This window comes from Rhincodon typus, chromosome 3 (assembly GCF_021869965.1).
Source record: "Rhincodon typus isolate 14 chromosome 3, sRhiTyp1.1, whole genome shotgun sequence".
NCBI lineage: Eukaryota > Metazoa > Chordata > Chondrichthyes > Orectolobiformes > Rhincodontidae > Rhincodon > Rhincodon typus.
The window spans coordinates 13,334,299-13,360,263 of record NC_063334.1 but is presented as its reverse complement, the minus strand read 5'-3'; the positions used below and the strand labels follow the sequence as shown (position 1 = coordinate 13,360,263).

General features: G+C 42.1%; 1 protein-coding gene across 5 annotated transcripts in view; it reads left to right on the top strand.

Annotated features, from left to right (window-relative positions):
* Window positions 1-11: 11 nt before the first annotated feature.
* Window positions 12-25,965, top strand: part of rfx3 (regulatory factor X, 3 (influences HLA class II expression)) — a 134,889-nt gene continuing 108,935 nt past the window's right edge. For 2 of the 5 annotated variants that reach the window (XM_048621086.1, XM_048621077.1), the window contains exons 1-2: window positions 3,045-3,070; window positions 18,730-18,988. In XM_048621086.1, coding sequence (XP_048477043.1) covers window positions 3,057-3,070; window positions 18,730-18,988 — 273 coding nt within the window. In that variant the 5' untranslated portion in view covers window positions 3,045-3,056. Of the gene's footprint in view, window positions 372-3,044; window positions 3,071-18,729; window positions 18,989-25,965 lie in introns of those variants that run through there. The other 3 variants (XM_048621083.1, XM_048621081.1, XM_048621090.1) reach the window with 3 other exon arrangements.

Genomic DNA, 25,965 nt, shown 5'->3' with positions numbered 1-25,965 from the left:
AGGTTCAGGATCTCCCATGAATGGTTAAGGTCAGTGAATGCATGTCTAAGTGTCATAACTGACCACTAACCTAAGCCATTGCTTGATTTATCGCACCCTCAACACTCACCGTATCTACCATTCAATATTCACACTTAACATTCAGAAGCTGCTTTGCACACTCATATGTTATACTGCTGTAATTCTCACATCCACATCTCTCAGCTTGCACACACTGCCAGTTGTTAAATCATAGTAGCCATATAACCCAGCAGTTGCATCACACTCACTGACACAATTCCATTTTTCTTGCAGGGCGAGGTGGCACACAGCTCAAAGCAGCAGGAGCTAACTGGATGGGAAAACAATCATGGAGGATAAATAATTGCTTGGTAGTACCAAACTTAAAAATTGTTGAAAGGAGACAAGAAGTCAAAACTTTTCATTTTGTACTTACCAGGACATGTCCTCATATACAATCTTCCGTCACACGTTCTGCTTTCCAGTCATCATGCAGTCTGTTTGGATTTAGAAGCCACAGACCTGGCGGGCTCATGCATTTCTAAATTTCCCTTCCTGGCGTCTTGCTGTCAGGTACCCAGTGGTGCAGTCTGAAAGGCAGTGGAGGAACACCATGAAGAGAGTGATCATGAAAACTAGTACATCTTTAGAGAAAGAAAAGTTATAAACTTGAAAAGTTAACTCTCTTTCTGTCTCCCCCACATAAGCTTCCCACCTGCTGTGCTGAGTATTTGCAGCATCTCTTTTTTTATTACAGAATGACATGGATGGATATGCATAACAAAATACTTGGTGCATTGGGAGGCCTGCCAGAAAGCCTATATTAAATATCAAATAGCATGGAGGAGTACAATGCTAACTTGGCACAGAGTTTTGTGCAGAATTCAGTGTATCCTTCCAATCGTGGAAGTGATGGCCAACCCCATTCACATACTTGTGGACTCAACCGTGATGCAGACGCAGAATTTATAAGTGAAAGATCAAAGGGTCATGCCACTGATCAGGATGTATTAAACAAACCTGAGATGCTGTTAAATCTTTAATCAGTTAGAAGGTTTTAATTGATTAATGTGTATATGTAAATCCCTGAATTCCTTTCAAGTCTCTGTCCTGAGAGAACTAAAGGCTTTGTCAGTAAAGAAGAGGTGACATTTTAGGTCAGACAATGCTTGGTAGGTGTGAGGCCTTGTTCAGAAACTCCTTATGTTTTGGTTTGAAGTCAGACTGGTTTCGCTTCTAAAGTAGGAATTTATAAAATGCCACATTGACTGACAATATATTGTGTGCTTTTTGAACAAAATAGAATGTATCTGCAAATACAACTTCACCCCATACATTCACGTGTGTGTGTGTGTGCGTGCGCGCTTGAGAGACTACGAGAGAGGATCGTGCGCGCGTGTGTGAGAGAGAGAGGGGGGGGAAGAGTGTGTGTGTGTGTGTGTTTGCATAGGAGACTGTACGAGAGAGGATCTGAGTGTGTGTGTGTGTTTGCATAGGAGACTGTACGAGAGAGGATCTGAGTGTGTGTGTGTGTAGTGTGGTGGGGTCACCTGCAATACAACATGAACCCAAGATCCTGGTGAAGGTTGTCCTCATGAGTACCAAACTTGACTATATGCCTCTGCTCAGCAACTCTGTGTTGTTGTGTATCCCAAAGTCTGCTTTGGAGGACGTTGATCCGAAGTAAACTGCTTACTCTGAAAGATCCATGTCAGTTGCGTCCTATAATCCAGGAATAGACTTTGTTCCAGAAATCGGTTACTATACTGCAGAATTAACTGTTCAGTCCAAGTCAATTGATTGGACCTAGATATTCATAAAGAGGGGCAACAAGTCACAAAGATTAAAGATCGTAATTGTTGACTGGTTTCTAGCTTTCTCAAGTTCCTTCACGACTACTGTGGTAACTGAAGTCTCAGGAAGCATTGCACAGTTTAACTACTGTCACAAACCCCATGAAGAAACCATAAACCAAAACAAGCAGATTTACCAAATGAAAAATAATACCGGCATGATTTCATTTTTTGTAACTTTTACTTTCATTTGAATGAGAACTATGCAAATTAAACATGAATTAACAGGTATATGATACATCAAATAAATGTCACTTTGAATAGTTGATACAAAGATATATTTTATAAGAACAGGCATTCTCCTTTAGCACACATGGCATTACATAGCCGCACCATTCCACAAAAAGCTTATTTATTCACTCGGGGTAGGTCTGGTAACAGCTTTCACCTGCAATTTCACAGTTACGACAGCCATCAGCAAAGGACACTTTTACAAATCCTCTTTTCATCAGGTCATGGCAATCCTGATGGTGTAGCTTTCCAACGTTATTTTCCAACCAAACAACCTGTCTCTGCACCTTTCAGTTCCTCTGCTTGGACTTAACCTTTGTTTCTGCAGCTCTCTTTGTATTTACCAGTCATACAGCTTCTCAACATCCTGCCACTTGGTACTTCTTCCAGGTCAAGTGCTCCAGATTATAAGAACCAGTATTCGTTATCCAAGAAATCACAACTGATCCCCTTAGAATTGATGCAACCTCTTAAAAGTCCTTTTCAAAGATTCTTCAAAACAATTAAAGACTCCTCTAGCCTTTTAAAGAATTTACAAATTTGTCATGGTATTGCTCCCTAGTCAGAAATTGTCAAACTAATCTAACTCCAGACCGGGTCCTTTCAGTAAAAGGTTTTCTTTGCCAGAGTATGGGTCATCAAGCCTACATTTGGCGATTAATCAGCAAACCCAAAACTAGTGTAATACTGTCACACGGAGTTAAAGAACAATGACAAAGCCCACTTCTTTGACGCATCAATTCCCATCCATCTGCCGCTGTAAGCAGGTCTACTTCAAAAACTTGCACTCAGTGGCTTTGGTTTTGCCAGTATTTAGCTGGAGGAAATTTCAACTCATCCATTAAAGGACGCTGGACAAGCCGTCTGATGATTTTGACACTATGGAGGATTCCAGAGGAATTACGTATTAGCCAGGACACAGGTGGAAACTGATACTGCTTTCTCGATGATAGCAGCAAGGGCAACGTGAAAATGGAAAATAGGAGGTGGGTCAAAGAGACTCTTGAGCAGCACCAGAGGCAGTGGTATGAACAGAGAAAGAGAAGTTATTACAGGTGGTCTTGGCCACAGCTGGATAAGAATAGAACAAGTGTAGTCCCATCAGCTAGGCGATAGCCGAGAGGTGTTGAGATTGGTCTGGTCAACTGTGTCAAAGGCTGCAGACAGGTGGAGAAGGTTGAAGGGTAATAGCTTACTCAGGTCATTGTCAAATAAGATGTCATTAATGACTTCATTAAAAGCTGTTTTAGGACTGTGACAGGACTGGAACATAACTAGACAGATTCAAGTGTGGATTTCCTTGACAAACACCTAGGAAGCAACAGCACACAGAGGGATTTGTGAGCGGAAAGAAAGGTTGAGCACGGAATGTAGTTTTCAAGAACAGAGGGGCCAGTATTGAACTATTGAGGAGAAGTGTGATGGCAACAGATTGGAAGGAGAGGTGCACAGTACCTGAAGAGAGAGTGTCAGTAACAATATCAAGTAATGTGGGAATCATAAAAGGAGGTTTTATGGTTAGCAGTTAAGTAAAAATAAGATCAGGACAGTAGTGTGGGTCCTATAGGAAAGTGAACGTGATAAAGTACTAAAAGAACTATGCACAAACCTCAGCTGTATGGAACCCGTAGAGAGAGTCCATAGAATCCCTACAGTGTGGAAACAGGCCCTTCGGCCCAACAAGTCCACACCGACCCTCAGAACATCCCACCCAAACCCATCCCCCTATAATCCACCTAAGCTCCACATCCCTGAACACTACGGACAATTTAGTATGGCCAATCCACCTAGCCTGCACATCTTTGGACGGTGGGAGGAAACCAGAGCACCCGGAGGAAACCCGCGCAGACACGGAGAATGTGCAAACTCCACACAGACAGTTGCCTGAGGTTGGAATTGAACCCAGGCTCCTGGTGCTGTGAGGCAACAGTGTTAACCACTGAGCCACCATGCTGCCCAGATCTGAGGAAACTTTTACCCAGAGCTCCTGCTATGGGATCTGAGGATTTAAGTGAGATGCTGCTTTCTGCAAATAGGAAGGAGAAGCCTGCCATTGAAGTCAAGCAGAGGTAGCGCAAAGTGGCTAAGGAAGTCAGCAGCAAGATTGTTGTCCCTTAAACCTGAATATACGGGTGCTGCATTTTGGAAAGGCAATCAGGGCAGGACTTATATGGTTAATGGTAAGGTCCTGGGGAGTGTTGCTAAACAAAGAGACCTTGGAGTACAGGTTCATAGTTCCTTGAAAGTGGAGTCGCAGGTAGATAGGATAGTGAAAAAGGCATTTTGTATGCTTGCCTTCATTGAACAGCGCATTGAGTATAGCAGTTGGGAGATCATGTTGTTACTGTACAGGACATTGGTTAAGCCGCTCTTGAAATACTGTGTGCAATTCTGGTCATCCTGCTGTAGGAAGGATGTTGTGAAACTTGAAAGGGTTCAGAAAAGATTTACACGGATGTTGCCAGGGTTGGAGGGTTTAAACTATAGGGAGATGCTGAATGGGCTGTGGGGCTATTTTCCCTGGAGCGTTGGAGGCTGAGGAGTGACCTTATAGAGGCTTATAAAATCGTGAGGGGCATGAATAAGTTAAATAGACAAGGTCTTTTCCCTGGGGTAGAAGAGTCAAAAAGTAGAGGGCATGGGTTTAATGTGAGGGGGAAAAGATTTAAAAGGGTCCTAAGGGGCAACCTTTTCACACAGAGGGTGGTGTGTGTATGGAAGAGCTATCAGAGGAAGTGGAGGAGGCTGGTACAATTACAACATTTAAAAGGCACCTGTGTGGGTAAATGAATAGGAAGGGTTTAGAGGGATATGGGCTAAATGCTGGCAAATGGGACTAGATTAATCGAGCATATCTGGTCAGCATTGATGTGTTGGACCAAAGAGTCTGTTTCCATGCTGTACATCTCTGATTTTATAATGCACCAAGAAGTTCATTTAAGGGCAATAAAGCTGAATGGCATGATCGGTGCTAACTCCAAACTTTCTAGACATTTCTCAACGTTCCCATGAACCTTGCAACTCCGCTCAGTCCTTTATCTTTAGGCACTTCTTCACACCTCCAACTCAACAGTCAATATATTCAGTTGCCTCTATCTTAGTGAAATCTCACACTCCTGCTTCACAGTCAGTGTCCACAATTGATGTCATTCCCACTTGCATTCACAATCTTTTTCTCTAATAACTTTTGCTTTCTCTCCTTGCAAGGAAAGATGTTGCACAACATGAGGGAGAGAACAAAGGGCAGGGCGGCAAAGGCCCACTGGTGAAGCCATAATGTCAGCCACTGGCAGTGCATGTCTTACCTGATCAGCTGTGATAGTCATCTTACTGCCAGATGTGATGTCAACAGTGACCTGTCACGGAAGCCTGAGCCTCCTCAGAACTGGTGCTCAGACAAGTTGAGTGTTGATCCTCTGCCTGTAGACTATGTGATGGAGTATTACCTCCTTCCAGCTGGATCACTGTGTCCATCCCCTCTGTCTTAAATGGCATGTGGCGAAAGAGAAAATTGGTGCTGGTGCTGCTACTGCTGGTTTTGCTGCTGGACCTGATGCTTATGTTGGTGGTGCTGCTTCTGCAGAGATCAAAGATAAAACCATAAGTTGTTCCTGTGCCACAGTAATGGTTGACAGTAAACAATGCAGATCAAGTTCTAAAAAAAGTGAATTGGCTTCCAAAAGGTTGAAAGTCATCTGTCGAGCAACAAGAGTGCACTCTAAAGTGCAATGAGCAACAATTTCTCACCTAGGTATAGCTGCAGCTATTCCGTTTCACTGCCTGAGGACCTCCTATCTTGTTATTTTCATTAAATGTGTGATTTCAACTGATTGAGGCAAGTTCTACATTACTTGCTAAACCTGCTTCCTGGCCGTTAGTCAAGATTCAGGGTTGCAGACAGAGTTATTTGATTATTAAATATTGTAAACACCTGGACTCTTGAGCATCCTATGTTACCTTGAAAGCTATTAATGAATGCATTCAAATAATGATGTTCACTCGTCCATATTAAATGAATTAGTAGTACTGAGCCAACTTAAAAAAACACTTGTGCAATGCAAAAGACAAAGTCTATATTTTGTTTAAGAATAATGTTATGCTTCAGTGATTATTGGGTAGCTTACTATTAAAAAGTTGAGACAACTGATGATTCAAATCCTAATAGACTAAACATTGAAAATGGAAAGCAGTAAGGCTATTTCAATAATCATTTAACACTTCACAACTGTTGTACAATCCTAGATGCACGAGACATGTCTGATGCCCTTCCTTTTGTGAACACTGGAAGACCAAAATTCACGACAGTTATTTTTAAACACAGAAAATTGGAATATCATTCTCTTGCCAGATCTAGGAGGGAAGTTGGGGACTTATTGACTGTAAAATTCAATTTTGAAGCCACTATATTTTTGGTGCTTCAGGTCCCTTTGGGCCAAATATAGCTAGCCTGCACACTCCTACTTGTAGCATTTATTGTGCTGGACTCTAGTTTGGTGAGGTCTTTGATATCGTCAGTCCTTGTCAGAGTGATGGTACTATGCAAATTGTGATGTCAGTCAAATGTGTGGTGGTGACCTGACTCTAGTAGTGTCATTTTTGACATCAGTGGTCCAGCCAATACACCCTCCTAAAGACTCATCATTGTACATACATTCGGTATCAGAAAGGACATGCCCATCAGCAATATTTAAAGGAATTTATCAAACATAGAACCTCTACAGTGCAGAAACAGACCATTCGGTCCATCGAGTCTGTACCGACCGTCCAAAGAGCACCCACCCAGACCCAGACCTCCACCCTATCCCTATAACCCTGCATTAACCATGGCTAATCCACCTGGCCTTTACATCTCTAGACACTATATGGACAATTTTAGCATGGCCAGTCTACCCGACCCACACGTCTTTGGACTGTTGGAGGAAACTGGAGAACCTTGAGGTGCAGACACTGGACAAATATGTAAACTCCACCACAGGCAGTCACCCAAGGCTGGAATTGAGCCCAGGTCCTAGCAGTGCTAACCACTGAGCTGCGCACTAACTTTTAGATTAGTTGCTGATTTATTTCACTAACATACTGAGTTATTTGGAATGTTTTGGTGGTTTGTGTAACTACCCTGCTGGTGAAGGCAGAGACTGCTGCATCCTGCACAAATTCAACATAATGAGGCTACGGGAGCATGGCAATCAACTGAGGATGAAGAGAAGGACCAGGCAACCAATGCGCAATTTTTCCAGCCAGATTGTTCATAATAACTTTATCTGACTACTAATGAACGCAACTCCAATTCCCCATTTGTCCCACACCTTACCATCTCTCTGGTATTGATCATCAGTGTCTTCACAATACTGAAATAAAAGCCATCACTAAACAAAACATTGCAGACCAACTTTATCAGTGTAATATGCACAGTTGAATAGTCAGCTAATCACCCATGTGCATTCCCTTAGTGTCCGCTTTATCTGTGATGTTGCCTGTGCTATTGCTTAGAGAATACTATTGCAAGAAGTGCAGCATGATTGGTTGAAGGCTGTTGACTTTCAGCGAGGGGAGTGAAGATGGCCTTATGAAATAATCTCAAGCATTTTTACCCCTATAAGGTCCAGCTTTGCACTGCATCACCTCTACATGAATGGCAGCAATTGAGGGTTGGAGTTTAAAAAAAAGGAAGTGTTGTTATAACTGTACATGGTGTTGGTGAGACCACACCTGGAGTACTGTGTACAGTTACGTTTCTCTGCTTAAGGATAAATTTGACATGGAGAATGTTCGAAAGAGATTGACTATTAAGGATGATTTCTGGGTTGAAATGGTTGACTATCAAGAGGAGCTAATAGGTTAAGCCTTAATTCATTAAGGTTTAGAAGAATGAGGGATGATCTAATTGAAACATTCAGGATTCTCAGGGGGCCTGACAAGGTAAATGTTGAAGATATTTCCACCAGTGGGGGAATAGGGGATGTAGTTGCAAAATAAGGAGGCACTCATTCAAAACGGAGATTCAAATTAATTTCTTCTCCCAAAGGGTAGCACATGTCTGGAATTCTCTGTCCCTGTGAGTTGTGGAGACTAGATTACTGGAAGTATTTAAAGAGGAGGTAGCTAGATTTTTGAAGCATTGGAAAGTTGACAGCTATGAAAGCGGACACGAAAGAGGAGTTATGGCCTACTCCTGCCCCATTTCTAATGTTCTAAGGCTAGCTAACGGCAGAAGCATGGGCACTGGCTTTGGTGAATGAAAAGGTGTTACAATCCTCAAAATGTCATCAGTTTCCTAACCCGTAGTGCCACTGCCTTTTCCCTGGGACAGTGACTCAACAATCCTCAACAAACTCAACAGATTACTATCTGATGGAGCATAGAATGCTGGACTGCAGTGAGAACCAGCATGCCTTTCTGAACACTGGAATCCATAGCTATGATGGAAACAGTCTGAGCCTAGATAATGACAAGCCAATTTACAATATGAGCTTTCACCGCAGCACAGAGAAATTGCAAGGCTTCTTCCTGTGTTGCCATGGAAGCTGCGACAATGAGCCGCGGTTGTTGCATCGCTACTGGATCAACAGTGATCGTGGAGTTGAGGTTGTTGATGTTGTTTGGCTCGCCGAGCTGGTTTCTTGTTTCGCAGATGTTTCATTACCATGCTTGGTAACATCCTCAGTGCAGCCCCCGATGAAGCGTCGGTGTGTTTTCCCGCCTGGTTTTTAAACTCTGGGGTCCGTTGGCATGGATTGCCTCACTTCCGGTTTTCCTTCGTAGTGGAATGTATATGGGGTCGAGTTCAATGTGTTTATTAATAGCATGCTGCGTAGAGTGCCATGCTTCTAGGAATTCTAGTGCCTGTCTCTGCCTAGCCTGTCCCAGGATCTTGGTGTTGTCCCAGTCGAAGTGGTGGTTCTCCTTGTCCATGTGGATTGAGATGAGTGAGTATTGGTCATTTGGTCTTTGGAGATGTAGTCCCTTTATTCAGTATCACTGTCAAGTGCCCTTTGTCTGCAGGTAGTATTGTGATGTTCTTGTCCTTCTTTAATCCGTCCAGGGCTTGTCTTTCCCGTGTGTTGAAGGTGTTGAGTTTGCTCCTTCTGGCTAGTTTCAGGACTACTGTCTGTCTTATAGTTTGTTGTGTTTCTTCGTTGATGTTGTTGGTCTTGAGTGTGGCTTCCGGTGTAGCTAGGAATTCCGTTTTGTTGGCATCTCTGTAGTTGTAGTTCAATCTTCGGGTGAGAACGGCTTTTTCTGTGTTTGTCAGTTTCCTGTCGGAGAGGTTTCTTATCCATGTGTCTGTTCTGTTGTTGTCGTTTTGGTGGGTAAGTGTGGCTAGCTTGTCTTGCAGGGTCTGTCTTGGTTCTTGTGGTCTGTTGGCTGATGTTAATGGCTCGTTCCGTGTCAGTTGTCCAGTCTTGATTGGTAGCTTCCTGGAATAACGTTTTTTGGTGCGTAATTTCTGTTGTATTTGTGGAGCCGGTTGTGTGCGTTCATTTATCATTACCATTACCCTTACCATCTTACGGCCGTTTTGTTCTGCTGTTTTTTGGGCTTGTGGGTTGTTGATGGGTGGTTTGTACTTCACTCTGCGTGGTAATACCTGGTTCCTGAGGCATCCATGTAGGAAGTAGAGTAGTTCGCGGGTTGCGCTCTCTCGTTTGGCGTAGTTTTCCCATTTTCTTGCCAATTTGAGCATGTTGCGCCCGTAGGTCTCTAAGGTTTTGGAGTACATTTGTAGCTCGGGTTGTGGGTGTTGAGGTTGTTGAAGTTGGTTGGCTTGCCGAGCTGGTTTCTTGTTTCGCAGACATTTTGTTACCATGCTTGGTAACATCCTCCAAAACCTTAGAGATCATGGAGTTGCACACAGTGGAAAGGATGAGCTTCACGTTTGTCATGATACCTGGCTATGTTAGAGCCAAACTTCTTGATGCTTCTAGCAAGTGGCGAGTATGTTTGTTTGGCAGGCCCATTGATATACCAAACATCTGTCTGTAAACTCATCGTTATGGAGCTAAACTGGAAGCGTTGATTAGGTGAGCAAATGGGTGAGTTTTGCATTAAATTTATAGCTTAGCTGGTTAAATCATCTTGTGTAGTTATTAGTAATTATTGAGTAAAACTTCCAAGCTTAAACATACTATATATAGCTTGGCTGATGATGTGTGGCAGCTGTGGGATGTAGTGGACACCAGTGTGATTCTCACAACCACATCTACAATAAATGTCTGCAGCTCGACGAATTTCAACTCCGGTTGGATAAGTGGGAATCTGAACTTGAGACTCTAAATGTATTTTGGAGGAGCAAGTTACCTGGAAGTCAGTCACATTCCTTGGGTTTTTGCCTGCAGTCAGGGATGAGGTTGTATAGCTACAAGCAAAGTCACATGTAGGATCCAGAGGTAGCACTGAAGGAGACTCATCCCTTGTAATTTTTCAATAAATTCAAGATTCTTGAATATAAAATTAAGGAAATTAGGAGCTGCAGTGTGGATCCTTGAACTGATCATGGCACTAGAATGCAGGAATTCATTTAACTGTGGGGAATAAAGCAGAATGTAGTCTGGAGCAGTGTAGTTGGGGGTGTGGGGGATCAATTTAGTTCTCTGCAGCTAAGGGTTAGAGTCCATAAGGCTATTTGACCTTCCGGATGTCAGGGTATAGGCCTTCTGCTTATCGCTGGAGAGTAACATGCAATGTTGGGGAGGATGCAGTTTCCGCATGTAGTACCAATGATATTGATAGGACTAGGAAAGGGTTTCTGCTTGGGGTGTATAAGCAGTTAGGGGCTAAACTAAAAAGCAGAACCACAAAGGTAATAACTTTGGAATACTACCTGAGCCACCAGTGAATAAGATTAAGGAGTTGAATGTTTGGCTCAAAGATGGGTGTCTGAGAAATGGGTTTGCTCTGAAGCACTAGCACCAGTGTTAGAGAAAGTGCGAGCTATACATATTGCAATTGTTTTGAGACCAGCATTCTCGTGAGTCATATAACTGCGACAGTAGCGAAAACTTTAAACCAAATAGTGGGACAGAGGGATCACATAAGGGGGGAAGATGCCATAAATTAAAGAAGAAGAATAAGGCAATAGAGCAGGGTAGCAATATTGGCATTGAAAACCAGAGTGTGGCAATCAAGCACAGCACAGAAACTTGGATGAACCAATTCTTAAGATCAGGGTTTGCAAGAATGATTTTAAAAAAAAACAGAATAAAATGCTCTGTATTTAAAAACATGCAGCAGTTGCAACAAAATAAATGAAACGATACCGCAAATAAAAAACAGTACATATAAAACCTGAGATAACAAAGTGTGGAGCTGGAGGAACACAGCAGGCCAGGCAGCGTCAGGGGAAAAGGAAAGCTAATGTTTCAGGTCCGCACTCTTCTTCAGAAATATCTGAAGAAGGGTCCCAACCTGAAATGTCAGCTTTCTTGTTCCTCTGATGCTGCCTGGCCTGCTGTGTTCCTCCAGCTCCACACTTTGTTATCTCTGACTCCAGTATCTGCAGTTCTTGCTATCTATATATAACCTGATACTGTTTCAGAATTAAAGTTTCAAGCTGACCAAGTCTGAAACTAAATACTCAAGGTATTTGGCATTTTAGAAGCACAGGAACCTAACAAGAAGTTAATGTGATGGCTCTGATGATAGGATTGCTAATTAAGTAATGTGAGATGTCCTTAGTTCAGAAGATTAAAATATAAAGTTGGTTTGGGTAACGATAAGAAATAGCAAAGGTAAGAAATCACGTTTATGGGTCCCCAAATATGTTGTGAGACAGAGCTTATATGAAGAAATAATAAGCCTTTGTAAGAAGGTTACTGCAATAACTGCACACTTATGATTTGAATTTTCATACATATTGGATGAATCAGATTGGCAAAGGTAGCTTGGAAGATGTATTTGTAGAATGTATTTGGAAGAGTTTCTTAGTGAAATACATTCTAATGCCCATCCGGCAGTGGGCTACTTCGGGCCTGGTTATGTGCAATGAGACAGATTTATTTAATAATCTTATGGTAAGGATCTTTTAGGTGATTGTGACCATAACATAATGGAATTTGACAGTTAGTTGGAGAGTGACAAAGTGCTTTTAATCTAAATAAAGGCAATTACAAGGGTATGAAGATATAGTTGGCTAAATTGAATTGGGAAAGCAAGGTAAAAGGTACGAAGCAACAGCAGACATTTAAAAAGATATTTCATATCCCTGTTGAGAAAGAAACTCTCTCTAAAAAATACACCGTCCATGGCTAACTAAGGAAGTTGAGAATCGCATCAAATTGACAGGAAAAACATACAATACTGTGAAGATTAATGGTAGTTCAGAAGATTTGACAGATTTTAGAAACCAGCAAAGAAAATAATGAGGGGGAGATTAGAGTATGAGAGAAATCTAGCTAGAAATGGAAAAACAGACACTAAGAGTTTCGATAAGCATTTTAAAAGTAACCAAAGTAAATGTCGTTTTTTTAGGGAACGTCATGGCCTGCATTCAAGGCTCTGAGAAGAAGCAATTGTAAATGCATTGGTTATGATTGGTTAGCTACCAAGAAGTGGAGAGTAGTAAAACATGGATCATTTTTGGGTTGGCACATAACTGCCCTCTCCATGTAGTGCCAGTGTTTGAGCTGGTGGCTTCAAATATCAGATGCTGCAAATGCTTTGTTTTTGAAATGAATGATAGATTAACACAACATGTGGTAATATACATGTGTAGGAGTTTCCTTGAGCTTGTTCCAACATTCACTTAAATTATGGCTGATCTGTACCTAACTCCTAGAATATTTTTAACTCCACATTTTTCTCATATATCTTATAAAAATCTATTGATTTCAGTGTTGACAATTTCAAGTAACCAATTATGAGATGACAGTGTGGTGATAAACTTACTGGACTAGTGATTCAATGGCTTGAAGGATAGGTGTTTAAATCCCACAATGGTTGGTAGAACATAAATTTACTTAATAAATCTAAAATATAAGGCTAGTTCCAGAAATGGTGACCGTGAAAGTTATCATTGATTGTAAAAATCAATGTGGTTCACTCATGTTCTTTAGGGCATTACCAGATGACTGCAATGTGGTTGACTCTTAAACTGCCTTCTGAAATTGCATAGCAAGCTTCTCAGTTCAAGGGCAATTATGAATGGGGAACAAATGCTGTCTTTGCTTGTAACCTCTACATCCCATGACAAGCAAAAGATATGAATGCGTTTTGTTGGCCAGAGTTCCACTTTTAGGGAAAAAATTGCTCAAATTTTGTTTCTAGTATCATTAGCTGGAATTTTAAGATTATATTTCTTTTTCTGATCTCTGCCATCACACTACAGAAAATCAAGAAGGGTGAAGCTGTGTCAGAAAATGCACCCATGTCTCCAATAATTTTGAAAGAGTGGATTCTTAGGAGACAGAGCAATCAACTGAATTACAATAACCCTAACAGAAAAAGTGAGATGATTCAGGTGTGGAGATAGACTTTCTGTTGCAGGCTAGACTGTGTCCCCCAAATTATTTCATGTCCTTTGGTGTGTGGTAAGAGATATTTTGAAATGACCAGAACTCATTTAGATAAGGAAAAAGAGCAGTGAGACCTTGTAGCATGAAGCCTTTCAATATTAAGGTATTAGAGAATATTAGGATGCAGGTTTATGAACAGCATTTCAGGGGTGTAACTCTGGGTTGCTATCCTAGCCATTTGCCAGAGTAGAGAAGTTATGAATTTTTAGCACTCTGCTGGATTTAAAGGACATCACTAAAGTTTTGAAGTAGATCTGTAGCTTGGGTTGTGGGTGTTGAGATTGATTGGCTCGCCGAGCTGGTTTGTTGTTTTGCAGACGTTTCGTTACCATGCTTGGTAACATCCTCAGTGCAGCCTCTGATGAAGCATCGGTGTGTTTTCCCGCCTGGTTTTTAAAGTCTGGGGTCCGTTGAGATGGATTGCCTCACTTACGGTTTTCCTTCGTAGTGAAATGTATATGGGGTCGAGTTCAATATGTTTATTAATAGCATGCTTCATGGAGTGCCATGCTTCCAGGAATTCTCATGCTTGTCTCTGCCTAGCCTGTCCCAGGATTTTGGTGTTGTCCCAGTCAAAGTGGTGGTTCTCCTTGTCCATGTGGATTGAGATAAGTGAGTATTGGTCGTGTCTTTTTGTAACCAGTTGGTGTTCATGTACTCTTGTTGTTAGTTTCCTTCCTGTTTGTCCGATGTAGTGTTTCTCGCAGTCTGTGCAGGGAATTTTGTAGATGACGTTGGTCCTGCCCATGGCGAGGAGTGGGTCTTTAGTGCTCATGTAGGTCCTGATGTAGGGTAGTGTGATGAGTGTGTCGGGGCGTGTAGAATCTATCTGATGCTGTTCATGTAGGAAACCTACATGAATAGCATCAGAAAGATTCTACATGCCCCGACACACTCATCACACTACCCTACATCAGGAATACGTCGGAACTCCCCACAAGATTCCTTCGACCACTGGGTTTCAGAGTGGCACACAAGCCCACATCAACCCTACGACAACTGCTCACCTGAACTAAAGACCCACTCCCCGCCATGGACAGGACCAATGTCATCTACAAGATCCCAGAGTTTAAAAACCAGGCGGGAAAACACACCGACGCTTCATCGGAGGCTGCACCGAGGATGTTACCAAGCCTGGTAACGAAACATCTGTAAAACAAGAAACCAGCTCGGCGAGCCAACCAACCTCAACACCCTTAAAGGACATCAGCACCAGTTCCAAAAGTGATGGTAGCTTTTCAATGAGGATTGGTATTAATGTGCTAACAAATTGTCCAAATACAGATATAATCCCCACATATGATCATCTAAAACTTTTGCACTTTACAAGTATGGGAGTAACTCTCCTAGTATTTCTAGTGTCTGCCTACACTTTTCATTACATGTATGGAATATGCAGCACATTTGGCTCAGCTGTGGTATTTATTCTCCACCCAAGGCTCTCCCATTCCATCTACTTCATCTCAGCCTTTCAGTATATTTTTCAATCCCCTTGTTCTCTCATTTACGTATCTAGTTTCTTTTGGAAAGCACCTAAGCTGTTTGCCTCAGCCATTTCCTGTGTTTTCATTCCACTGGTTTACTAACCATTCTAAGTAGAGAAATGTCCCCTTAGATTCATGAGTATTTGTCTTTTCTGTTTGGTCCTTGTTTTTGAATCTATAGTAAGCGGAAAAAACATTCTCTCCACATTTTCCTCTCCAACCAATCATAGTTTTCAATACATCTAAGTCTTATCTTTTCATGAGACAAACATCCCAACTTGATCAATCTTTCCTGATGGCTATCATGCCACAGTTTGCTGCTCTTGTAAATCTTTTTCATATTTGACACTGTGTTTCTATGTCTCATTTTATATACTAAGGCAACCAGAGTACTTTTGGTGCACATTACTCTGTGTGTTAGTCACAATCCCTATCAGTATAGTATAATTTAAGAGATTTAATACTAAATATTTCCATGCAAATTGATTGGCTTCATGTAAACCACAAAATAGCAGATAAGTGGCTTTGCAAATGCACTGAATTGTTGAAGTATCAAGATTAACAAATAAGAATATAATGATATTTCAATCTGTTGCCACCACTGAAAAACTCGATAGCGAAGATCTGGGCAAGCATGAGTGGTGTAAGTGTTCATGCACCATTAATTTATGAATTGCTATTGTTAATCTAATAAATGAATTTCTGTTTTGAAGCCTTTATGCAACATTAAAATATAGAATAATTATATTAGAGGCTGAAGAATTCTTTGTGCTTTCTCAAATAGGTTTAACTTAGTATACCATGAGATGTGATCCAAGAACAATAAGTTTAATTTGAAGAAGCAGACTGAGCTCCTGCCTGACATTTAAACACTGTTTTTAGTCAGTGGAAAAGTCACTGTACCTTAAGAGCACTGACAGCATAGATAGAAAATTAATTGAGTCAAAGGAAAATGGGGGGAAGAAACACCACTGTGTTGAGAATTTAAGTCCATTAGACACAAAATAAATGTTTTGCAAAGGTTTAGCAAATTTGACAGGTAGGACTGAAAAGTTAACTCCTGGATTTAGAATGCCATAGACAATGCATGTCCAAGTGTTTAAAAAAATGGAGTTAGCCTTGTGCTCAGATGGCTTGTTTACTCCCAAATTATTGCTTTTTCTGCCATTGTCAGCTATTTTCACTTGCTTGAAGCTTAACTGATCAGGATTCCGAGGACATTTTATTCAATATTTTTCAACTTGAGTTATGCGTTCAAGCCCAACAATAGTGACAACATGCATTAATTAACACTGGTGCTGTTGATTATATTTTTTATTGTTAAAATTATTGATGACTAAGTCATAAACAAATCTGACTTTTAATCCTTCATTTGTAATGCCCCACATTTGGATTGTTTAGTTCCATATTGGCAAGGAAGGAGGCAACAACTAGGAACAGTTGTGATGAAAATATTTCTGTGGTCAGGACCATGTATTCCTGTGTTCAGTATAACTTTGCCAAATGGATAAGCTATGCATTTAAAAAAAAAACTGTTGGCCCAGTCATATTGTTTTGTATCCAAGTATCCAATTAATATAACACTGAGTAAACCATTCTTGATTTTCCTTACTCCATGACATGAGTTTTGCCAGTGTTGAAATTGAATATCGATCAACTGAGTAGATTATATTCCTGTTTAACTATTGTGTTTTCAAGTAGCACTTCTATAGATTACACTTGATCAAAATTCTGGAGGACAAGTTGCATATTTTATCTTAATGTATTTGGAAGGGATGAAACGTGAAGAAAGGTGCTCTTCGTATCTGTATGTGTTAATGTTGTACAATCGCATAGAAATGCTGTATGGCAATCAAAAGTATTAAAGTGATTTGTGAATGAATGTCATATATTTTGCTTGAATCAAAATTTGATTGATCATTTCATTGGTCAGTATCTGAGGAAAAATTTAATGCAGTTCACTATAATTGCCAGGGTTTCCATAATAGAAATTGATTCCTTATTAATTAATTGTTTGCTATGTACGCATTTAAGAAATTTTGTTTTTTAAGAATTTGCTTTTATTTTCCAATTTAAAAGCGTAAAACATTGGACTAGATGTTATCAGTGGCAGTAATTATCGTAAGTGGGGAGGTGAGTGAGAGAAAGTGGTAGATATGTGATTGAGGTGGGTAGGTGTGAGGTGTAGATGGGAGGGTATTTGGGTCAGGTATAGTTGGATGGTCAGGATGGTTTGTGAGGTCGGTGAGTGGGAAGCTGGATAATTGGATGGTTGTAAGGTTAAGGTGTAGTTGAGGACATAGCCTGGGTGTTTAGTCATGAAGATGTGGTTGAGTTGGGTCTCGAGATTGTTGCCTGGTTTGGGGCGTGATTGGTTGGTCTGGTATGTAGTCAGGAATTGATGGCATGTAAGGACAGTTGTGAAGGATTCAGGAGGTGTAATTGGGAATTGGTTATTGTTGTTGAGCCAGGTTTTAATCTTTCTAATTTGACCTTGGTAACTACCGAAGGTACATATCATGGAATTGTCCAAAGGTGATTCAGGTTTGGACAAATTCAGAGGGTCCTGGGGAACAGGGAAATTGCCCATTGGAAGCTGAAACTTCCTAAGCACTTCCCACAGAGCAGCATGTGTTGGGACTAGAAAATTTGGCCCATTATATTCATTTTAATCAGTGTTATCTACAGTGTTGCGTTATGAAACGGCATGCATTTTGCAACTCAAAGCTGCATCATCTGAGCCGTGGCAACGCTAAGCAGATTGCCACTTCATTCGAAAGTACTTTCAAATTGACACTGCTCACGTTCATCTGGGAACCTCCAAACCCAGCTGTCATAGAAAAGCATGGCATAGTGCCCTTGGGCACCTCCATCAGAGCAGAGTTGAGGCAAGGCAGGACATGTCTCCCATTTATCTGCCATCGGTTAAGTTTAAAGAACCTGCCTTTGAATGGTAGTGAAGGGGTGAGTAGATGAATGAGTGAAGTGGGTAAGTTGAGTTATATGGTAGATTGTGTAGTTGACTGGTCATGGGTGGTGGTCCGGTTGGTTTGGTGGTGGTACGGGTGTAGTAAAACTGATAGAATTAGCCAAGCCACAGTCTGTGCTAGGGAGTGGTAGAGTCATAAATTTCGTTTTGGTGAGGTGAGGGGTGATGTTGAGGGTGTGTAGCTGAGTCAGATCTAAGGGTAGTCTGTTTTCGGTAGGTAGTTTGGGGGTCAGAATTGGAGCCTCAGTTGTGAAATTACCCAGATATTAGATGAAATTTAGACATTTTAAAATTTACTGCACAACCATAGGGATAGATACTGTGGACCTGCCCTGCAATTTTGCAATCAACTTAGAGTTAGGAGGATTGCCCATTGGACATTGGAAGTTCTTAGGCAGTTCCTACATAGATCTGTACATTGGAATACAAAGAGTCTTGACATGCATCTTCCGTCTCTTGTCTGCTCTCTGATGTCTGGAGACCAGAAGATTTTGCTCTGTCTCAACTTTCTAACTGAAAGCTATGTTGAAACACCGACATATAGTTTTAATCATTTTTTCATAATGTCAATATTGATATATCTAACTTTCTATTGTTGAAAATACTGTAGGAAGATCTACAATGTAAGAATACTAAATTTTGCTTTTGATGCTTCTCTTCAGACGCTCAACTACCTATCCTTACTCAGAGGCCCAAATGTATAGCCAGAACACGGGAGGAACATATTTTGACTCCCAAGGAAATTCTGCCCAGGTGACAACAGTGGTCTCGTCCCACAACATGGTGGGCACTGGCGGTATTCCAATGGGCGTTACAGGCGGTCAGATAATCAGCAGCTCAGGGGGTGCCTATCTTATAGGCGGCTCAATGGATGGATCTAATCACCCAGTCAGCCACACAACACGTGCTTCTCCAGCAACCGTAAGTACATGTAGAAAATAATGCATTATGCTTTGGTTTGCTGCAAATTTTAATTCATGTTCTCTGTTGCTTTCATATAAATCTTTCTGAACCGGGAGTCAAGAATGAATTATCTAAAAACAGGTGCTGATACGTTGTAATTCGTAATTAAAATTTTCCAGCTGGAAATGATTAGAGCAAAGCTTTTGTTCAGTTCTTTGCTTGATTTGTGAATCTTTCTACTGTCTGTGTTTTACAAGAAGAATTTTAGAAGTGCAGTTTCCATGATTGCTTAACACCCTGTAGCTCATTGATGTATAGTTTAGCATAATTAACTCATATGGGGGTCTAAGTCCATAGCATGGCTTGGTTGTAGGGAACAATCGTTAGACCATATAATGACTGATCTAAGTATTTTGTTACATTATCAAGAAGAGAAGCAACCACAGGAGTCGCAGGGAGGCTAAGCAGTGACCTGCAAAAGTCTTCAGGAAAATTGCTGCACCTAGTTTCCCCAGGATGTTTCTATGAGAAAGTGACTTACATTATTTATGTCTCATTAGTGACCAGTGGGTCCAATGAAGAGTGCTGAAGGGGGCACAGCCTTGTCACTAGCTCAGCTAATTACTAGCATGTTATAGGCAATAGACCTCCGTTTTCTATTATATAGACCTAAGATGTGTGAGTTATCTTCTAGAGACACCTAAACAAATTTTGCAGTGAGACCAATGCAGAAAATGAGCACAAGGCAAACCAGTTTCTACCCCCTTACTACATTTTAATTACCTTTGTACATATTTTCAAATCTCTGTGGTGTAATGTTCAGAAATAAGCTGTTACATAATTCCGGGCATTATTCCTGTTGGAATTTTTAGTGATTAACTAAATTAAAGCCTATCTCATATCCTTCTATTAATAGTCAGCTTTTATCTCTCTAGACTGCTTTGGTTGTTAATTTAAGGAGTGGTCTTTTGTTAGGTTTATTTGTAGACAGTGCCTGGCACACATGAGGTGCGCAAACGACTAGTGCGCATTTGGCCTTGCAGCTGCAAATTTTGTTAGTAACCGTGGTTTCCCCTTACCTTCCACTGTTCTTGTTCTCTACCCATACTCAGCCAATCAGGAGGGGTGGTTTCCTTGAGGGAAACGGCTGGGTTTATGTGAGTGATAGGGATTTTAAGAGCTGAATGTGAATGACGTGGAAGGGATGTAGAAATGGGATGGAATGTCATTAAAGATAACATGGAAGGGGAGGATATGATGTGGGAGAGATGGCAAGTTGGATGTGTTGATGGAAATGGTTAAGTGTGAGAAAATGGTACTTTATTATGCTGAAAATGAAAATTCACTGAAGGAAAAATGACCAAAAAAAGCTGTCGGATGACTTAAGAAAAAACTAGTCAGCACTCTTATGATTCAATAGATGAAGATTATAACATCCCATACCCTCCAGATTTTCAATCAACCTAACTTCGCTGGACAATATCACCGTACAAACATAAATTCCAAGAACGAGCAGTTATAGATACTTCTTTAGCAAAAGATTTGAATGTATTATCAAACACCTCTGGAGCAGGTATGACTTGAACCCAGCCCTTCTGACCGAGAGATAATAACACTTTAACCACTTCACACAACATTTAAGGGGAAATTCTAATGTTGTTAGGAATCCTAAAACCTAAACAAGATCTTTACCATGGCACAAAATTAATAGTTAATGAGCTGTTTTGTTCTGTGAAAGATGTTGCAATTGTAACAGAGGAATTCCAACAGTAAACAAGATCGGATTTATGGATTCTTACTGATTCTGCAGACCTTTGAAGAATGGCTGATGGGGATTTTTAAATCTGAGGATTTTTAAAAACTCACTGGATTGTTTTGACTGATTGGCATAGTTGAGGGAAAAAGTTGCATCTGCCTATGCAGTCTCAATAGACACTTTGATATCCCTTGGGGGAGAAATGTCAGCATTATGTTGTGAATGCTCAGCTGATAATGAAAAGCTGGAATTATCTCAGCAAGGGTTCTGAGTTCACAGTTTGATTAATTGTTTTAAGACTGTATTAAAACATTAGCTGCCTTTGTGAGTCTGAACTATGTTTTGTTTGTTTTTATGAGATTAACGCTTGAAACTTATGACCTGTGAATGGGTTTTTTTGAATTGGGAGTGTTTTTCACTATCAAATTTGTAAGACTAAGAGTTACCTTAGAGATTATTCAAAAATTATCATCTTCCACCTTCATGTATACCCAAGTGCCTTCCATTGTGAATAATATGAGTGTTTATAGATCTAGGGTTTAAGAGGCCTTAGATCATGTAAATGATGGCTCAGGAGCATGGATTGGCATTTGCTTGTCATGGAGGGTATCATGCAGCAGTATCTGTTTAGCAATGTTATTTGATTGAGGAAATAAATGTAACTAGGCAGGACACACATCGATGTTTAAAAAAAAAATTAAAGGCAAGGATTCATGTGGAACATGGAATTACCCATTTAAAGTTTCCATGTCAGCTAACATGAAAATCCAGAAAGGTTCATTTCAAAATTAGGATGTACCTGGTAGAGAACATAGAGATAAAACACATATGCTATTAATTAAGTTAATAGACTCGTACTCAGCACAGACAAAGCTAAAAGGTATAAACAATAATTTCCTCACACAGGAGGTGGCCTGGAAAGAGACCTGACACTATCACATCTAGATGTGAAAATAAGATGCTAACTACAGGAGCAATAAGGAACTTAAAACCTTAAGTATCCGATTGATGAGATGAAATTGAAGACTCTTAACAAATTAATACTATTAGACTCCGGGATCAAACACGTGTCAAAAACAGATGAAAATGTTAGCTAAAGACAGAGAAATGAAAAATGTTTTAACTGATAAACCTTTAGCAAAGTACAAGGGAAAAGTAAAAGAAATCCTCATATCAGTGTTATAAGACATCACAAACAAATTGTTGAGATAAATGCTTGCAACTTTAAAACGGAATTAGCACCAAATGATTGAGAAATGATAGTTATACAGCATCACATGAAAGTGGGAGGAACCTGTACAGAAGGTTAACACATTTGCAAAGTGGAGGAAGCAGACAATACAAAAATAAGACCTATTCACTGAAGATTTTGGATGTATTAGAAACCTACAGATAATACTCCTCTAAAGATTTCTGCTGGCAGCAGATAATTTACTCCCTTGGAGCTTTAAGGTAAAACTGTAAAGGTCTGTGAATATTTTATTCTTGGGTATTCCTATATATTTTTGAATACTTCTAAACAACATCAAACTGATTCTATTGGATTTGGTATTATATCTTTTGATTTCTTTTTTGGCATAGCAGTTAATGTGCAATTTTGTAGATGTCTAAAGAGACTTGGGAGTTCAGGTGCCTTTAAAATGCCACAAAACAGGTGCAGATAATAATCAAGGCTCATGGATTGCTGGCTTTTATATCTAGCGGACTGGACTACATGGGTGCTGAAATAATGCTGCAGCTATGCAAAACCTTGGTTTGACCCCACTTGGAGTACTGAGAGCTGATCTGCACACCACACTTCTGGCCTCAGACGGAATATAATGATACCTGGTCTTCAGGAGCTAGGTTATCAAGAGAGATTGTAAAATTAGACTTGTTTTATTCAGAATTTAGAAGGTTAAGGCATGATGTAATTGAAGTCTTCAAGATATTATAAAATATAAAAGATAGAATAAATAAAAATAAACTATTTCCACTGGTTGAGGATTCGAGAACTAGGCGCCAGAGTCGTAGAATTAGGGCCAGATTGTTCAGGAGAAATGTTAGGAAGCACTTCTACACACAAAGGTTGGCACGTATTTGGAACCCTCTTGCACACACAGCAGTGGAGCTGGATCAGTTGTTAATTTTAAATCCGAGAGAGAGAAATTTTTGTTAATCAAAGCTATTAAGGGATTTAGACCAAAAGCAGGCATGTGGAGTTAGCCACAGATCGTCCATGATCTTATTAAGTGGCAGAACAGGCTCAAGGGGCTGAGTGGCCTACTTCATTCCTATGTTTCTTAACCTATCTACTTAAAGTATATTGCTTGCTAATTTCTATTAATAAAATTAGTGAATGTCTCATTTGGGTAATTTTGTTAGAACTGAAATTAATCCTACTGCCCTGCGTACTCCTTTAGGTGGGAAAGTATATACTTTCTGAGGAGAGAAATCCAAGATCCTTAAAATGTCTGGGATGCTTACAGCATATCTAAAGCTTCATAAAATTAAGAAGGTTGTTTGAATGAGGGTATCATTCTTGGATAGTTTCTTCCCCTATGGGATAGTTATGGGATTAACTGGATTGAATTCAGTGCACGCCGACGCAACTCCGCCCACAGCCTCCACAGCCAGCAGCTCCAGAGGAGACAGCAGCACCCAGCCCTGCCGAGTCTTCACCATCCCCCCAGACCTACCCCTTACTGATGACGAACGGTCAGTCCTCAGTAAAGGGCTCATCTTTGTCCCCCTCCACCCACAGATCAACGAATACCGCTCACGTTTGGACATTGAGCAGTTTTTCCGCCGCCTCTGCCTCCACGTTTACTTCTTCAACCGTGAACCTAACCCTCCCTCTACTGACCCCTTCTCCTGCTTCCAACACACCCCCTCCTCCTGGACACCACCCCAAGGCCTCCTACCCTCCCTCGACCTCTTCATCTCCAACTGCCGTCGAGACATCAATCGCCTCAACCTCTCCACCCCTCTCACCCACTCCAACCTCTCCCCTGCAGAACGTGCAGCCCTCCGCTCCCTCCGCTCCAATCCCAACCTCACCATAAAACCCGCGGACAAGGGAGGCGCAGTTGTAGTATGGCGCACTGACCTCTACATCGCCGAGGCCAGACGCCAACTCTCCAACACCTCCTCCTACCGGCCCCTTGATCATGACCCCACCCCTGAGCACCAAACCATCATCTCCCAAACCATCCACAACCTCATCACCTCCGGTGACCTCCCATCCACGGCCTCCAACCTCATCGTTCCCCAACCTCGCACTGTCCGCTTCTATCTCCTTCCCAAAATCCACAAACCTGAATGCCCTGGTCGACCCATTGTCTCCGCCTGCTCCTGCCCCACCGAACTGATCTCCAACTATCTAGACTCCATTTTCTCCCCCTTGGTCCAGGAACTCCCTACCTATGTCCGTGACACCACCCACACCCTCCACCTCCTCCAGAACTTCCAATTCCCCGGTCCCCAACATCTCATCTTTACCATGGACGTCCAGTCCCTCTACACCTGCATTCCCCATGCAGATGGCCTTAAGGCCCTCCGCTTCTTCCTGTCCCGCAGGCCTGACCAGTCCCCCTCCACTGATACCCTCATCTGCTTAGCCGAACTCATCCTCACACTCAACAACTTCTCTTTCAATTCCTCCCACTTCCTACAGACAAAGGGGGTAGCCATGGGTACCCGCATGGGCCCAAGCTACGCCTGCCTCTTTGTAGGTTACGTGGAACAATCCCTCTTCCGTACCTACACCGGCCCTAAACCCCACCTCTTCCTCCGTTACATTGATGACTGTATCGGCGCCGCCTCGTGCTCCCACGAGGAGCTCAAACAGTTCATCCACTTCACTAACACCTTCCACCCCAACCTTAAGTTTACCTGGACCATCTCTAACACCTCTCTCCCCTTCCTGGACCTCTGTCTCCATATCGGGCAGCCACCTAGAAACCGATATTCATTTCAAGCCCACCGACTCCCACAGCTACCTAGAATACTCCTCCTCCCACCCATCTTCTTGCAAAAATGCTATCCCCTATTCCCAATTCCTTCGCCTCCGCCACATCTGCTCCCAGGATGAGGCATTCCACTCCCGTACATCTCAGTTGTCCTCGTTTTTCAAGGACCATAACTTCCCCCCCTCGGTGGTCGAGAACGCCCTCAACCGTGTCTCCCACATCTCCCACACCTCATCCCTCACACCCCGTCCACGCAATAAGAACCAAAAAAGAATCCCCCTCATCCTCACGTACCACCCCACCAACCTCCGGATCCAACGCATCATCCTCCGACACTTCCGCCATCTGCAATCCGACCCCACCACCAAAGACGTCTTTCCCTCCCCACCCTTATCTGCTTTCCGGAGGGACAACTCTCTCCGTGACTCCCTTGTCCGCTCCACACTCCCCTCCAGCTCCACCACACCCAGCACTTTTCCCTGCAACTGCAGGAAGTGCTACACCTGCCCCCATACCTCCTCCCTCACCCCCATCCCAGGCCCCAAGAAGACTTTCCACATCAAGCAGATGTTCACCCTCACATCTGCCAATGTGGTATACTGCATCCGCTGTACCCGGTGTGACTTCCTCTACATCGGGGAAACCAAGCGGAGGCTCGGGGACCGCTTTGCAGAACACCTACGCTCGGTTCGCAATAAACAACTGCACCTCCCAGTTGCGAACCATTTCAACTCCCCCTCCCATTCCTCAGACGACATGTCCATCCTGGGCCTCCTGCAGTGCCACAACGATGCCACCCGAAGGTCGCAGGAACAGCAACTCATATTCCGCTTGGGAACCCTGCAGCCCAATGGTATCAATGTGGATTTCACAAGTTTCAAAATCTCCCCTCCCCCTACCGCATCCCAAAACCAGTCCAGCTCGTCCCTGCCTCCCTAACCTGTTCTTCCTCCCACCTATCCCCTCCTCCCACCTCAAGCCGCACCTCCATCTCCTACCGACCAACCTCATCCCGCCCCCTTGACCTGTCCGTCCTCCCTGGACTGACCTATCCCCTTCCTAACTCCCTACCTACACTCATCTTTACTGGCTCCATCCCCGCCTCTTCAACCTGTTTGTTTCCTCTCCACCTATCCTCTCCTCTATCCCTCTTCTATCCGCCTCCCACTCTCTCCCTATTTATTTCAGAACCCCCTTCCCCTCCCCCTTTTCTGATGAAGGGTCTGGGCCCGAAACGTCAGCCTCTCTGCTCCTATGATGCTGCTTGGCCTGCTGTGTTCATCCAGCCC